At 43.7% G+C, this 17,834-nt stretch overlaps 1 protein-coding gene across 1 annotated transcript in view; it reads left to right on the top strand.

Annotated features, from left to right (window-relative positions):
- LOC139374711 (lipopolysaccharide-responsive and beige-like anchor protein) overlaps positions 1 to 17,834 on the top strand; it is a 370,713-nt gene that overhangs the window by 140,557 nt on the left and 212,322 nt on the right. The window contains exons 31-34 of the mRNA XM_071115819.1: positions 5,218 to 5,387; positions 11,314 to 11,386; positions 11,670 to 11,803; positions 13,250 to 13,311. Coding sequence (XP_070971920.1) covers positions 5,218 to 5,387; positions 11,314 to 11,386; positions 11,670 to 11,803; positions 13,250 to 13,311 — 439 coding nt within the window. The remainder of the gene's footprint in view (positions 1 to 5,217; positions 5,388 to 11,313; positions 11,387 to 11,669; positions 11,804 to 13,249; positions 13,312 to 17,834) is intronic.

Raw genomic sequence — 17,834 nt, 5'->3', positions numbered from 1 at the left:
GCATACCCAAACTGCATAAATCAAATCAAATCAAAAAAAATATTTGTCACATACACATGGTTAGCAGATGTTAATGCGAGTGTAGCGAGAATTAAGAATGTAAGTGTATTTGAAATATTTAAAATAGTATTTATTTTAGTTTTGAGTCATCTTTTAAGACAATGAAAATGAATATGATTCTGACAATAATAAAACAGAGACTTCTCTATGATATAAATGAATCTGATCACTCAAATGGTTCAGGGTGGAGCTGGGACGATAAACCTTTTTTTTGTTGACACCACCGATCACTTATCGCAGGCATTTTGCTGATATCGTACATGATGATAAGTAGCCTTTTCTAGAGAAATGTGAAGTTTCTGAAATGAAGTTTCTGAAATTTGCTGAAATTAGTGGTTTGTTAATGGGACAATTAATGGTTACAACCATCAAACTAGTAATCGTAGTTTAAATGATATTTTTAAACTGTGGTGTACATGAATATTATAAAGCTATCGTTTTAGTTATTGTTACCACATCAATTAGGGCAATTTATCGCAACATGGAGTTGCCCAGCTCTGCTCAGGTAGCTCATGCTCAAACACACAGCAGTAGTTCATCATAAAGTCCTGCATGTCTCAGTGACAGCGGTGCAGACAGACACCCTGTGTAGACAGACAGACTGACACCTACGCCAAAACATGGGAACCAACCGGCCTTCCCCCATCCAAATAACTGGTCCCAGGGTTTTACATTTACGAGCGTGGAAAAAGCAGGATCTCCCAGATAAAAATGGCCGGGGTCAGAGGTGAAGTATCACTCTGATTTATTTACTAGGCAGAGAGATGGAGGCCCGGTCGGATAGATTCTGCCGTACATACATTCGCCTCGGGGATTATGTCCCTGTTATGACAGAGTCCACAAATATTTGCTGGTGCTAACCAGAGCCCCGGTAAACAGTCATCTACGGGAGGCACAGTAGCAGTGTGATTTACATGGCATGTTACAGCAGCAAATGTGGGTGTTAGTTTGACATTTGTGTTAGTAAGGCATTTTGAATGCTGTAAGTTGGACTTGCCACATACCTTTGTAAAGCAAAGACCATGTTGAAAATGTGATGTTTTGTGGTAAGGAATTAAAAATACATGTATTGAGTGCAAATATAGCTATTTGCTCATTGGCACATGAACATACTGTGATCAACAAACAGCATACTGCCATGACAGAGATACTTGTCAGACCATATAGATGACAGTGGGCCTCCTTGAATAGGAACCTTCAGTGTGATCCCCTGTCACACTGGGAGAGGCATGGAGGGTGCTCCATCTCTCCCTTCATTCTCACCACCTCTCTCCACCTCTGCTGTCCTCAGGCCAAACACTACTGTCTTTCATCACTGATGTCACCAAGGCCAGGTCCGACCGGACGCTGTGACCGAAAGTGACGGGTAGAGCGTTGGACGTTGGGAAGGGGTTGTTGTTAGGGGGATATTAAGAACACAGGAGGCATGATTCACATGTTCACATGCACAGGGCCGCATGCAGCGAGAGGGAGGAAGATCAAAGCCAGACTGCATGAGACACCAGACAGACAGACAGCCGCTGGGGCCCCACCCCCATCCCCTTACATGAATAAGCCATAAGGATAAACAGGAGAATGGGGGGTAGGGGGGCTGCCTCTCTGGAGGGGGCAACAGTATGAGACATGCAGTTAGCATTCATCTGGATATTTACTTCAATGTGTCCTGTTAAGCTTGTCTGTGGTGGGAATCTGATGCTAACCTCAACGTCCACTTGGGAATTCAAAATATAGTTCATCCCACTTAACAATGTGGAGTCTAATGGCTTGTTGTTTTTTTGTGGTTTGAACCAAGTTTGAAAACACGGTACGTGAACATGTGTAGCTAGTATTGCGTGATGTGTTGGATGATTAAATAATTCACATACTCTGTACTCTAGCCATCAGAAATGGCAGTGCCAGATATGTCTACTCTTAGTCATACCAGAAGGGAAAGGCCTATGCAGTAAACCTGGCTGGTCAGATACTGACTAGATTGGACGGTAGTCCCTAGTATCAGGGGTGGTGCTGACGTGAAGCACCCAGGGAGAGAGGTGTCGACAGCGGCGGGAGAGAGACAGGAGAGACCATGGTCTGGTTCTCTGCACTGGTCATGAGTAAGAGAAGCCAGGCTATGTCAAGCCCATGGGGAGGTGTGTGTGTGTGTGTGTGTGTGTGTGTGTGTGTGTGTGTGTGTGTGTGTGTGTGTGTGTGTGTGTGTGTGTGTGTGTGTGTGTGTGTGTGTGTGTGTGTGTGTGTGTGTGTGTGTGTGTGTGTGTGTGTGTGTGTGTGTGTGTGTGTGTGTGTGTGTGTGTGTGTGTGTGTGTGTGTGGCGGTACAGGGTTGGGGTTCGGTGTTAGATTCTCCATCTGTTCCCCAGCAACTCAGGCCTTTAAATTATTCAGTTAGGTTATTAGCTACACTTATCGTTGAGCCCCACGCCCCTGTCGATTAATCAGCTGTCAGAGCAGGTGCTTGGCTGTTACTGTTAAACCCACGAGCAGGAGAGGAGCTGGGAGAAGCAAAGCTCTGGGCTCTCTGGGTTTCGGGTTGTCAGGGCCTGAATAATTTAGAGGTTTTAACCAATAACCGGGCTCGCCGCCTTGTAAACACAAGCAATTTCATTAATCTGTGCTATTCTAAAGAGTTGAATCGAGGAATGTGCTTACAGGCTGAAAGTGTGAGTGAGAAACAGCGGTGGGTTTTTTGACTGTGAGCCGAGGCTAATTAGCTAGCGTATTAATTCCTATTTCTTATGTTCTTTACTGTTCAGAAGTAGGGCCATTAAGTAAGTCCCAAGGAGAAGTTTACGTTTTGCAACCAAATAAAATGTCAATTTTTTTATGTAAAGGGCATGTTATAGAAGAGTCCTCTTTTTTAAATTTGTGATTTCACTTGGTTTTGAGAAAGTTATCTCCCCCCCACCATACACGTCTTTCGTTCTGCACTATATGGGCAGAACGAAAGATACCTTGTCCATAGAATGCTTACAGGGTAAGGAAATCAATTAATTTGGGTGAACTGCCCCCTTTTAAGTCATATTCATGTCACAGATTCAACATTTGAACTACGGTTATACAGTACCACAATTATAGAGCGGCCATATTGGCAATAAACCTGTGATATGCTTGAAAATAGCCAGCAGAAGTTGATTCCTGTTCAATGATGGATTGGAAGGAATTTACAATGTACATTATGGACAGTAACCCTGTTCTAGAAATAAGACTACCTCACCAAATAAGACAGCTATCATTGTGGAATACATTGTTTTAATTTGAGAAATTAGGCAAAACACTGTTATCCAGAGGAACGTGCCATAAGTGCATTCAGCAGAAGTAGCTAAAACATTACCTGTATGTACTAAACAGTGTGTGTGTGAAGACAGTAGACTAAACCGTTGCTGGTATTTCTGTAGCCAGACTGTATCATCCTGCAGCATAGATCACAGCGGGGTCAGAACCAGTCAGTGTTTAACATCCAAAGTACCTTCAGCCTAATGTGTGTCATCTGCCGTCTTAAATCATCCAGGCCCTGCTTTGATACCAACGCCAGCTTTCTGTCTGCGGAGCTACTGAAGCCCAGTATACATACTCCTCTCTGTGTGTGTGTGTGTGTGTGTGTGTGTGTGTGTGTGTGTGTGTGTGTGTGTGTTTTTGACCAGTAGGTAGTGATTAGGCCATGCTCCCTCTGTGTCAGCACTGATAAGAAGGCCCAGGTCTACTTTGATTGGGCCACTGGCCTGTCAGGAAGCCTAGTTTAAACTGACAGCTTTATCCAGATACTGTTTCCGCTCTCTTCCTGTAAGGATGTTATTGATAGGAGAGCACCAGGTCTCCTACAGCACTGGCCCCTAGGGAGAGGGATACACTGGTACCAGTAACCTGTGACTCAAGTAGTACACCAGACCACTATATGTTACGTATGGTAGTACACTAGGACCCATACTGTAGAGATATAGTGATACAGCATTGGTCAGGGAAAGGGGGGATACCTCGTCAGTTGTACAACTGAATGCATTCAACTGAAATGTGTCTTCCGCATTTAACCCAACCCCTCTGAATCAGAGATGTGCGGGGGGCAGCCTTAATCGACGTCTACATCATCTGTAACCTACACCAGACCACTGTGTTATGGATGGGGGTAGACCAGGACCATAGTGTACAGTAGGGACCTTGAGGACAGGGACACAGTGTAAACATATAGGGTCATTATAATGTCTACGTACCTTCTATCTATTTGTAGACGTTCAAGAGTGTCCTGGAGTGCTTTTTAACCAAACCCCCCCCCCCCCCTAACCAAACCTCCAGCGGGACACCGAATGAATGGGCTTGCGGGCCGGATCCTGTCCGCGGGCCGCATGTTGCCCACCCCTAGTGTAACCTAAGGTATCCTAAGAGTAAAGTAGTTTACTACAGCTTCTGCTGTGGGTCTATGACCATGTCTGTTATCCATGTGTTTAAAACAATAGTAGAGGAGTAAAACCACCACAAAGGCTGTGTCCCAACTGTTGGCTCAAAACAAATGTGATGCATAGCAAGAACAATGTGCGGTAGCTTCTTTTCTTTGAGCTGTATTGTGTAAGAAAGAGGTTCATCTGCTGATACCTTTGAATGATCTATTCCTTCTAGCTGATCACCAAAACACATCAGATTTATCAGATTTATTTATCAGGAATTCCTACTTTTCTGTCGTGTGTGCTCCATTTGTCTCCGAGCTAGAATCCAGATTTGCCACATTTTGTTATGTTGTCGTGGTCACATCCCTAACAATGTATTGAAGATTTAATATTATTTGTAATGGTGGATGGGCGCACTTTCCGCTAATAAATCACAATGTTTACTGACTTACTGAGTGAGTGTTGCAGGGAGCCAATCGATTTCAGGCAAGATGGATGCAGCCATTACTGAATATTCTGTGTCAGGGAAATAGGCCTCTAATGACTCTACTGTCTAAATGGGATCCTGTACTGTTGTTTTCGCATGCTGCAGCCTGTGTCTTAACAATCTCATCTCACTATGCATTATGCCTACTAAACTGACATCACTATTGTTTATATCCTAGAATGACAAAAGTTCTGTTCTTATGTCCTTAGTTAGTCAGATGTCTCAAGGAATGCATTTGATAATGTGTGTTTTAATAGTATTCAACACACATTTTCATATTTACTCTCATCTTTTACAGAAGCGTTCGGGTGGCGCCCAAGAAGGTGGGCGGGGCTCCGTCCCCAGGCTCCTCCACTCCTGTCCCATCAGCCACCGCTGCCGTGGTGGCTACCGGGACACCAGTCAACAACGTTGCCGTGGTTTCCACGGGCGATGCCTCCCAGAGCACCGCCGCTGAGGCTGCAGCCGGTGAGTCCCAGACATTAGGAGGTATGTTAGGTGTCCCAGCAGTAAGGTTACCATGCTACGGAGACGGCACGGCAGAGCACCAAGAATTCCAGCTAGCCAAGCCCAAGGAAAATACCTGTCAAAAAACAGTATTTTGTATTTGTTTCATTAGATCACTGTTGATACAGTCCCGAAATGTTTTGCTTGTCTGCAGTGAAGTTTTCAAGATATTGAACTTTCAAAATACAGAAAGTGTCACCATATGATGCGTTTTGCAGCTTATCTGACAGTAAAAGAGTCGTCTTATCCTCTTCCTGAAACCTGTGTTGATACCACAGTCCCTAATCAGCTTCCTTAAGCCTTAGAAGTACTGCTATGTTAGGTTCCATAGATCAGTCCCTCAGTATAAGGCGGCAGGTAGCCTAGTGGCCTGTAATCCCCGAGCCAACTAGGTGAAAAATCTGCCGATGTGCCCTTGAGCAAGGCACTTAACCCTCATTGCTCCTGTAAGTCACTCTGGATAAGAGCGTCTGCTAGATGACTAAAATGTAGTATAGTATTTCAGTGTGTCTTTCTGAATGTTCCCTCCACGCTGTGTAATCCAGTTAGCCTGGAACACAGCAGAGCAGGCAGACCGAGCAGCATTATTACAGGATTAGTGCGTTATCAGGGATCACTGTCAGACACTATATAGTACAGTACTCTGACTGCAGCCCTAATGCAGATTTTTATTCTGTCTTAATGGGGTATTTATTTAGGTTTGGCTTAAATGTGATGATGCCATGTTGACATTAGGTAAAGAACGAGTGATCTGTGTGTTGTAGAACTAGGAATTATACAGTGTATATGAATGATAAATTATGCATAACAAGTTATAGAATCATAGATTAATGTATAAACTATATCAAGTCCACATTGTTTTCTATGCACCAGGCTCAGTTTAGTAAAAGTGCTCAAATTTCTTTCAACTCAAGTAGAAGTCTTGTCTATTGAGTGGAGTAGGACTCCTTTAGTCCATGGTGACAGTCGGTAAACACTGGGAAGAAGACCTATTGACATTTCCTTTCATGTTCTGTGTGTGTGTGTGTGTGTGTGTGTGTGTGTGTGTTTTAGGCAGGAAATGTTTGCGGAAGTGTGTGTGTGCAGTTTGAGAGGAGTGTGTGAAGGCGGTGAAGAGAGAGTGTGTGTGTGTGTGGGTTTAAGGGGGGCCAGTGGGAGGATTAATAGAGAGAAGTTAATTTACTCCTCCACTGTTTGAAGGAGCTACTTCATGTCCACCTCAGCGGGCCACACAACACAGTGGTGCTTAAAGACGGGGCCCCGTGTCCACACACACACATTCCAGTCCACAGCCTGTCATTCCCTAAGAGTTATCCCCGCTCTGAGACCTTCCCTTACGGCTGGGAAAACAAGCCCACCGAACACCAGAGGATTCGCCTCCACGTATTCTGCCGGGCATTATGGAATTTATGGGCGACAGTGAAATTGAATTTATTGCCAGATCAATCAAACGTTGTGCTTTGTAGACGTTATAGACTCGTGTGTCTCTGCCGCGAGGACGGTGTCGTAAAGCACCTGGAAGTCATTTCATGAATATGCGCCCAAAGCGATGAAAGCAAATGTGTTAATTTAAAAACAGTATACTTTTTTGCTTACTTTATATAAAATCATTTTCACTATTTACCGGAACATTTTCAAATTGTTCAGTCCAATATCAGCTCAAAAGGCAAACGAATCCTGTATGCATAGTGGTGTGTAAAAGGAAAACCCTGCTAATATCCATGCTGGTTTGTAAAAAACAATCTGCATAAATATTCCCTGATGAATGTAGCATTAATTAGGCCATACATGAACAAAATGATCTGTGCCCAAGTGGAAGGAAGCTGTACGGAGGCAGCTCTACATCATCCACTATCTAACACCAGACAATTACACTACACTTATCCCACACACACATACATCCACCCGTTCTGGAACATTAGAATGGAAACCCTCTGAAACCAGATTTATTGAGCCACTCGTTCCTTCAGTGCAGTAATGTATTGGCGTGGAGGAGGGCCAATGTATTGTCATATCCTGCTACCAGACTAGTAATGATACTGATAATGATACTGATACTAATAATGATACTGATACTAATAATGATACTAATAATGATACTGATACTAATAATGATACTGATACTAATAATGATACTGACACTAATAAGGATACTGATACTACTAATGATACTGATAATGATACCGATACTGATACTAATAAGGATACTGATACTAATAAGGATACTGATACTAATAAGGATACTGATGCTAATAATGATACTAATACTGATAATGATAATGATACTAATAATGATACTGATGCTAATAATGATACTGATACTGATGCTAATAATGTTACTGATACTAATAATTATACTCATAATGATACTGATACTAATAATGATACTGATACTAATAATGATACTGATAATGATACAGATGCTAATAATGATACTGATACTGATAATGATGCTAATAATGATACTAATAATGATACTGATACTAATAATGATACTGATACTAACACTGATACTAATAATGCTGATACTGATACTAATAATGCTGATACTGATGCTAATAATGATACTAATAATGATACCAATTATAATAATTATACTAATAATGATACTGATACTAATAATGATACTAATAATTATACTAATTCTAATAATGATACTGATGCTAATAATGATACCGATAATGATACTGATACTAATAATGGTACTGATGCTAATAATGGTACTGATGCTAATAATGGTACTAATAATGATACTGATACTAATAATGATACTGATAATGATACTGATGCTAATAATGATACTGATAATGATGCTAATAATGATACTAATAATGCTAATACTGATACTAATAATGATACTGATGCTAATAATGATACCAATAATGATACTAATAATGATGTCAGTCATGATAATGATACTAATAATGATACCGATACTAATAATGATAATGATACTGATGCTAATAATGATACTGATAATGATGCTAATAATGATACTAATAATTATACTAATAATGATAATGATACTGATAATGATACTGATACTAATAATGATACTGGTACTAATAATGATAATGATACTAATAATACTGATACTAGTAATGATACTAATAATACTGATACTTATAATGATACTGATACTAATAATGATAATGATACCGATAATGATACTGATACTAATAATGATACTGATACTAATAATGCTGATACTGATACTAATAATGATACTAATGCTAATAATGATACTAATAATGATACTGATACTAATAATGATACTTATACTAATAATGATATTAATACTGATACTAATAATGATACTGATACTAATAATGATACTGATACTAATAATGATATTAATAATCATACCGATACTAATAATGATACTGATGCAAATAATGCTGATACTGATGCAAATAATGCTGATACTGATGCTAATCATGCTGTTACTGATGCTAATAATGCAGTTACTGATGCTAATAATGCTGTTATTGATGTTAATAATGCTGTTACTGATGCTAATAATGCTGTTACTGATGCTAATAATGCTGTTACTGAGCTAATAATGCTGTTACTGATGCTAATAATGATACTGATACTAATAATGATTCTAATAATGATACTGATACTAATAATGATACTGATACTAATCATGATACTACTAATGATACTGATGGTAATAATGATACTAATAATGATACTGATGCTAATAATGATACTGATACTAATAATGATACTGATAATGATGCTAATAATGATACTAATAATGATACTAATAATGATACTGATACTAATAATGATACTGATACTAATAATGATACTGACACTAATAAGGATACTGATACTACTAATGATACTGATAATGATACCGATACTGATACTAATAAGGATACTGATACTAATAAGGATACTGATACTAATAAGGATACTGATGCTAATAATGATACTAATACTGATAATGATAATGATACTAATAATGATACTGATGCTAATAATGATACTGATACTGATGCTAATAATGTTACTGATACTAATAATTATACTCATAATGATACTGATACTAATAATGATACTGATACTAATAATGATACTGATAATGATACAGATGCTAATAATGATACTGATACTGATAATGATGCTAATAATGATACTAATAATGATACTGATACTAATAATGATACTGATACTAACACTGATACTAATAATGCTGATACTGATACTAATAATGCTGATACTGATGCTAATAATGATACTAATAATGATACCAATTATAATAATTATACTAATAATGATACTGATACTAATAATGATACTAATAATTATACTAATTCTAATAATGATACTGATGCTAATAATGATACCGATAATGATACTGATACTAATAATGGTACTGATGCTAATAATGGTACTGATGCTAATAATGGTACTAATAATGATACTGATACTAATAATGATACTGATAATGATACTGATGCTAATAATGATACTGATAATGATGCTAATAATGATACTAATAATGCTAATACTGATACTAATAATGATACTGATGCTAATAATGATACCAATAATGATACTAATAATGATGTCAGTCATGATAATGATACTAATAATGATACCGATACTAATAATGATAATGATAATGATGCTAATAATGATACTAATAATTATACTAATAATGATAATGATACTGATAATGATACTGATACTAATAATGATACTGGTACTAATAATGATAATGATACTAATAATACTGATACTAGTAATGATACTAATAATACTGATACTTATAATGATACTGATACTAATAATGATAATGATACCGATAATGATACTGATACTAATAATGATACTGATACTAATAATGCTGATACTGATACTAATAATGATACTAATGCTAATAATGATACTAATAATGATACTGATACTAATAATGATACTTATACTAATAATGATATTAATACTGATACTAATAATGATACTGATACTAATAATGATACTGATACTAATAATGATATTAATAATCATACCGATACTAATAATGATACTGATGCAAATAATGCTGATACTGATGCAAATAATGCTGATACTGATGCTAATCATGCTGTTACTGATGCTAATAATGCAGTTACTGATGCTAATAATGCTGTTATTGATGTTAATAATGCTGTTACTGATGCTAATAATGCTGTTACTGATGCTAATAATGCTGTTACTGAGCTAATAATGCTGTTACTGATGCTAATAATGATACTGATACTAATAATGATTCTAATAATGATACTGATACTAATAATGATACTGATACTAATCATGATACTACTAATGATACTGATGGTAATAATGATACTAATAATGATACTGATGCTAATAATGATACTGATACTAATAATGATACTGATAATGATGCTAATAATGATACTAATAATGATACAGATAGTAATAATGATACTAATAATGATACCGATGCTAATAATGATACTGATACTAATAATGATACTAATAATGATACCGATACTAATAATGATGCCAATAATGATGCTAATAATGATACTAATAATCCTACTGATAACGATGCCAATAATGATACTGATAACGATAATGATACTAATAATGATGCCGATACTAATAATGATACTGATAATGATACTGATGCTAATAATGATACTGATAATGATACTGATGCTAATAATGATACTGATACTGATAATGATGCTAATAATGAACCACTGGATTATCTCCAGAAACCACATTTATACTCCACTCCTTTCTTTATGTAGAAATGCATTGAGGTGGATGAGGGAGGTGTGTGTGTGTGTGCTCTTCTGTTCGTGTGTGTCTACTGTCCTGTCTTGCTCCCAGACTAATAATGAGGCTCTCTGGTTTCTACCAGGATCAGCCAGCGCCAACCTGCCATCTGTCCCCACGCTGTCCCCAATGACCCGGGACACAGCCCCCAGTATGAGGTGATACGTCACTACACACACCACCTGAACACGAGAGTTCTCTCTCTCTCACACACGCACACAGACACACATTCTTAATTTCTCTCTCTTTGTCTATTTGTGTTGTGATGTAAGACAATATTGTGGATTCTGTAATGGTTTTAGCTGCTGCTTTGTGGATCAATTTCAGTTATAAAGTCACCTCTATGCATTTGAATATAGTTTCTACATATTTCCCGGGCGCTGACGTATTGATGTAAACGTGTAACGTGCATGTGTTTGAATATGACTGTCTTCCCCTCAGTATCTCAGAGAGGCTGGAGCATGCTCTGGATAAGGCTGCCCCCCTACTGAGAGAGATCTTTGTGGACTTTGCCCCCTTCCTCTCTCGCACCCTGCTGGGTAGTCACGGACAGGAGCTCCTCATCGAGGGCACCAGTAAGTACCCGTCTAGAGAGCATCATGGACCACATGGATTCCCACACAAATCAAATGCATTTATAAAGCCCTCTTTACATCAGTAGATGTCACAAAGTCCTTATACACACACACACACACACACACTACATTATAATGATATCAAACTCGTCTTTTCTATGGACCACTTATCTCAATAAAAGGTTTCTCTAGATTTCCGACCTGACTGTCAATGATCTGAGGGCTAAACTTACCATCCCACCCTCAGACACAGCCACACTAGTATACACACTGCAGAATTACGGGCCATTTCACACGCTTCTTCATCTAAACAGCACTAACACAGGCCCTTTGGTAATGACATCAAGGCTGGTAAAGGCCTCAGTAGAGTGGATCAGTTTTAACTAACTGATTGTAGCTGTGCTGCGGTACAGGGAGGGGAGGGGCGGGTCCTAGAGGCCTGGGTCAGGGGTCAGCCCACTAATGGGAGTGTTTGGGATGTCTACTGCCACCAAACAAAATGGAAAGTTGATTGATAGCTGCAGGGGGGGTGAGGGGGGGGGGGTTAGGGATTTGTGTGTCTGGGAGTGTGGGGGGATTATGTGTGTGTATCCATTCATACGTGTGTGCGTTGGCGTGCACAGACCAGAGTAACTGAGAATGCAGAGGTCCCTTTTCCTCTCTGCATATGAAATGACCCCTGGCCACTCCACTGCCCCCACCCCCTGCCCCCCTCTTCCCCTCAGACCTTCCACCACTATAGGATCAATGAGACATATGCTGAACCACGTCTCAGCCTGTAATACAAGGCCCAATATGTATTAGTTTACAGTAACATCATGTCCACTCATTAGGCCACATCAATACTACTCTGTCCCCACGCAGATGTCGTCAGATTAGGTACTTCTGGTCAGATTGTGTTTGTGTGTGGGTTCATTGGAGCGTGCACACACTACTACACACGTCTACATTTTCACTGAAGAAGGCAGCCAAAATGGTTGTCATGGCAGTGAGCTTGTATTTTAGTTTAAACTTTCACTCTCCTTGTCTCTCTATCCCCCCCTCTCTCTCTCTTTCCCTCTCTCTCCACGTCCTTTCTCTCTCCCTCTCTCTCCACGTCCTCTCTCTCTCTCCCTCTCTCCACGTCCTCTCTCTCTCCCTCTCTCTCCACGTCCTCTCTCTCTCTCTCTCTCTCCCTCTCTCTCTCCCTCTCTCTCTCCCTCTCTCTCTCCCTCTCTCTCTCCCTCTCTCTCTCTCTCTCTCTCCACGTCCTCTCTCTCTCTCTCTCCACGTCCTCTCTCTCTCTCTCTCCACGTCCTCTCTCTCTCTCTCTCTCCACGTCCTCTCTCTCTCTCTCCACGTCCTCTCTCTCCCTGTCTTTCTCCCCTCCTCTCTCTCTCCACGTCCTCTCTCTCTCTCTCCACGTCCTCTCTCTCCCTGTCTTTCTCCCCTCCTCTCTTTCTCCAGGTCTGATGTGTATGAAGTCCAGCAGTTCGGTGGTAGAGCTGGTCATGCTGCTCTGTTCTCAGGCAAGTCTTCCATCTTTGTCTCTTTACCTCCACCTCTCTCTTTCCTTCCCTCCCTCTCTCTCCCTCCTCTTCACCCCATCTGAGTTATCGTCCCTATCGTCCTCACCTTGAGTGCAGTAACTCCAGGATGGAGAGATGGAGGAACCATCTCTTCCTATCTCTCCGCCTCACCTCCCCCCAGGCCATTCCACAGTCACCCCAATCTCTCGTTCCCTTTCTCCCAACGAGAGAGAAGGCATCTTTAATGACCGCTGATATTGGCATTAAGGTCAAGGGTTCCCGACCTGTCCGTCCACCTTTGACCCTGGTGGCCCTCAGCGTTCCTCTGTGGCTGGGGCCAACCTGATGAGGAGGGGAAATGCTGCTTTGCATTGATTCCGGTTAGCAGCATCCCCTTCTGTTTGGTTGTGTTTCGTGTCCAAGTTTATTTAGTGCGGCGCTGATGGAGGATTCATGAATACAGATGAAGGAATCATAGCATGTGTGGTGCAGCAGTAGATCAATGGGCTGGGTGTCAATAAACTGGAGATAGATCACACAGCTAATGGTGGGGAGCAGGGATCAGGGAGAGGCCATGGTCTGCTGGTCCTGACTGGACATTTACATGTATTAATACACCGCACACACACACACACACACACACACACACAGGTAAGCGCACTCACACACACACACACACACACACACACACACACACACACACACACACACACACACACACACACACACAGACATCTGTAAACACATACACACACAGTACACAGAAATACACAAACACCCATCCACACACATACAAACACCCCCACACACAGTGTGTTACACACACATACAAACACCCCCACACACAGTGTGTTACACACACATACAAACACCCCCACACACAGTGTGTTACACACACATACAAACACCCCCACACATAGTGTGTTACACACACATACAAACACCCCCACACACAGTGTGTTACACACACATACAAACACCCACACACAGTGTGTTACACATGGATGAGAGACACACCTCGTACATAATCACAAACATACTATTTCCTTATAGGCTTGTAAGAACACATATGCTGCTCCTATACAGCCAAGTACCCAACCAAATGCACTCACACACCCACAGTACAGAGACACACACACACACACCCCACAGTGCAGACACACACACACACACCCCACAGTGCAGAGACACACACACACACCCCACAGTGCAGAGACACACACACACCCCCACAGTGCAGAGACACACACACACACCCCCACAGTGCAGAGACACACACACACCCCCACAGTGCAGAGACACACACACACACCCCCACAGTGCAGAGACACACACACACCCCCACAGTGCAGAGACACACACACACCCCCACAGTGCAGAGACGCACACACACACCCACAGTGCAGAGACACACACACACACCCACAGTGCAGAGACACACACACACACCCCCACAGTGCAGAGACACACACACAACCCCACAGTGCAGGGACACACACACACCCCCACAGTGCAGAGACACACACACACCCCCACAGTGCAGAGACACACACACACCCCCACAGTGCAGAGACACACACACACCCCCACAGTGCAGAGACACACACACACCCCCACAGTGCAGAGACACACACACACCCCCACAGTGCAGAGACACACACACACCCCCACAGTGCAGAGACACACACACACCCCCACAGTGCAGAGACACACACACACACCCCCACAGTGCAGAGACACACACACACACACACACACCCCCACAGTGCAGAGACACACACACACACACCCCCACAGTGCAGAGACACACACACACACACACACCCCCACAGTGCAGAGACACACACACACACACACCCCCACAGTGCAGAGACACACACACACACCCCCACAGTGCAGAGACACACACACACCACCACAGTGCAGAGACACACACACACCACCACAGTGCAGAGACACACACACACACCCCCACAGTGCAGAGACACACACACACCCCCACAGTGCAGAGACACACACACACCCCCACAGTGCAGAGACGCGCACACACACCCCCACAGTGCAGAGACACACACACACACCCACAGTGCAGAGACACACACACACCCCCACAGTGCAGAGACACACACACACCCCCACAGTGCAGAGACACACACACACCCCCACAGTGCAGAGACACACACACACCCCCACAGTGCAGAGACACACACACACACCCCCACAGTGCAGAGACACACACACACACACACCCCCACAGTGCAAAGACACACACACACACACACCCCCACAGTGCAGAGACACACACACACACACCCCCACAGTGCAGAGACACACACACACACACACACCCCCACAGTGCAGAGACACACACACACACACACCCCCACAGTGCAGAGACACACACACACACCACCACAGTGCAGAGACACACACACACCACCACAGTGCAGAGACACACACACACCCCCACAGTGCAGAGACACACTCACACCCCCACAGTGCAGAGACACACTCACACCCCCACAGTGCAGAGACACACTCACACCCCCACAGTGCAGAGACACACTCACACCCCCACAGTGCAGAGACACACACACACCCCCACAGTGCAGAGACACACACACACCCCCACAGTGCAGAGACACACACACACCCCCACAGTGCAGAGACACACCACCACAGTGCAGAGACACACCACCACAGTGCAGAGACACACCACCACAGTGCAGAGACACACCACCACAGTGCAGACACACTCACACCCCCACAGTGCAGAGACACACTCACACCCCCACAGTGCAGAGACACACACACACCCCCACAGTGCAGAGACACACACACACACACCCCCACAGTGCAGAGACACACACACACACACACCCCCCCACAGTGCAGAGACACACACACACACACACACACCCACAGTGCAGAGACACACACACACACACACCCCCACAGTGCAGAGACACACACACACACACACCCCCCCACAGTGCAGAGACACACACACACACACACACACCCACAGTGCAGAGACACACACACACACACACCCCCACAGTGCAGAGACACACTCACACCCCCACAGTGCAGAGACACACTCACACCCCCACAGTGCAGAGACACACTCACACCCCCACAGTGCAGAGACACACTCACACCCCCACAGTGCAGAGACACACCACCACAGTGCAGAGACACACTCACACACCCACAGTGCAGAGACACACCACCACAGTGCAGAGACACACTCACACCCCCACAGTGCAGAGACACACCACCACAGTGCAGAGACACACTCACACCCCCACAGTGCAGAGACACACCACCACAGTGCAGAGACACACCACCACAGTGCAGAGACACACCACCACAGTGCAGAGACACACCACCACAGTGCAGAGACACACCACCACAGTGCAGAGACACACCACCACAGTGCAGAGACACACCACCACAGTGCAGAGACACACCACCACAGTGCAGAGACACACCACCACAGTGCAGAGACACACCACCACAGTGCAGAGACACACCACCACAGTGCAGAGACACACCACCACAGTGCAGAGATTTCCACACTGCTCCTATACAGCCAAGTACCCAACCAAATGCACTCACACACCCACACACACACCCCACAGTGCAGAGACACACCACAGTGCAGAGACACACACACACCCCCACAGTGCAGAGACACACCACCACAGTGCAGAGACACACTCACACCCCCACAGTGCAGAGACACACCACCACAGTGCAGAGACACACCACCACAGTGCAGAGACACATCCCCACAGTGCAGAGACACACTCACACCCCCACAGTGCAGAGACACACCACCACAGTGCAGAGACACACCACCACAGTGCAGAGACACACTCACACCCCCACAGTGCAGAGACACACCACCACAGTGCAGAGACACACACACACCCCCACAGTGCAGAGACACACCACCACAGTGCAGAGACACACTCACACCCCCACAGTGCAGAGACACACCACCACAGTGCAGAGACACACCCCCACAGTGCAGAGACACACTCACACCCCCACAGTGCAGAGACACACCACCACAGTGCAGAGACACACTCACACCCCCACAGTGCAGAGACACACTCACACCCCCACAGTGCAGAGACACACTCACACCCCCACAGTGCAGAGACACACCACCACAGTGCAGAGACACACTCACACCCCCACAGTGCAGAGACACACCCCCACAGTGCAGAGACACACCACCACAGTGCAGAGACACACCACCACAGTGCAGAGACACACCACCACAGTGCAGAGACACACCACCACAGTGCAGAGACACACTCACACCACCACAGTGCAGAGACACACTCACACCCCCACAGTGCAGAGACACACTCACACCCCCACAGTGCAGAGACACACCACCACAGTGCAGAGACACACTCACACCCCCACAGTGCAGAGACACACCACCACAGTGCAGAGACACACTCACACCCCCACAGTGCAGAGACACACCACCACAGTGCAGAGAC

This window comes from Oncorhynchus clarkii, chromosome 19, assembly GCF_045791955.1.
Source record: "Oncorhynchus clarkii lewisi isolate Uvic-CL-2024 chromosome 19, UVic_Ocla_1.0, whole genome shotgun sequence".
Lineage (NCBI taxonomy): Eukaryota > Metazoa > Chordata > Actinopteri > Salmoniformes > Salmonidae > Oncorhynchus > Oncorhynchus clarkii.
The sequence above is the reverse complement of the archived record's forward strand: the minus strand, read 5'-3'. Positions and strand labels throughout refer to the sequence as shown.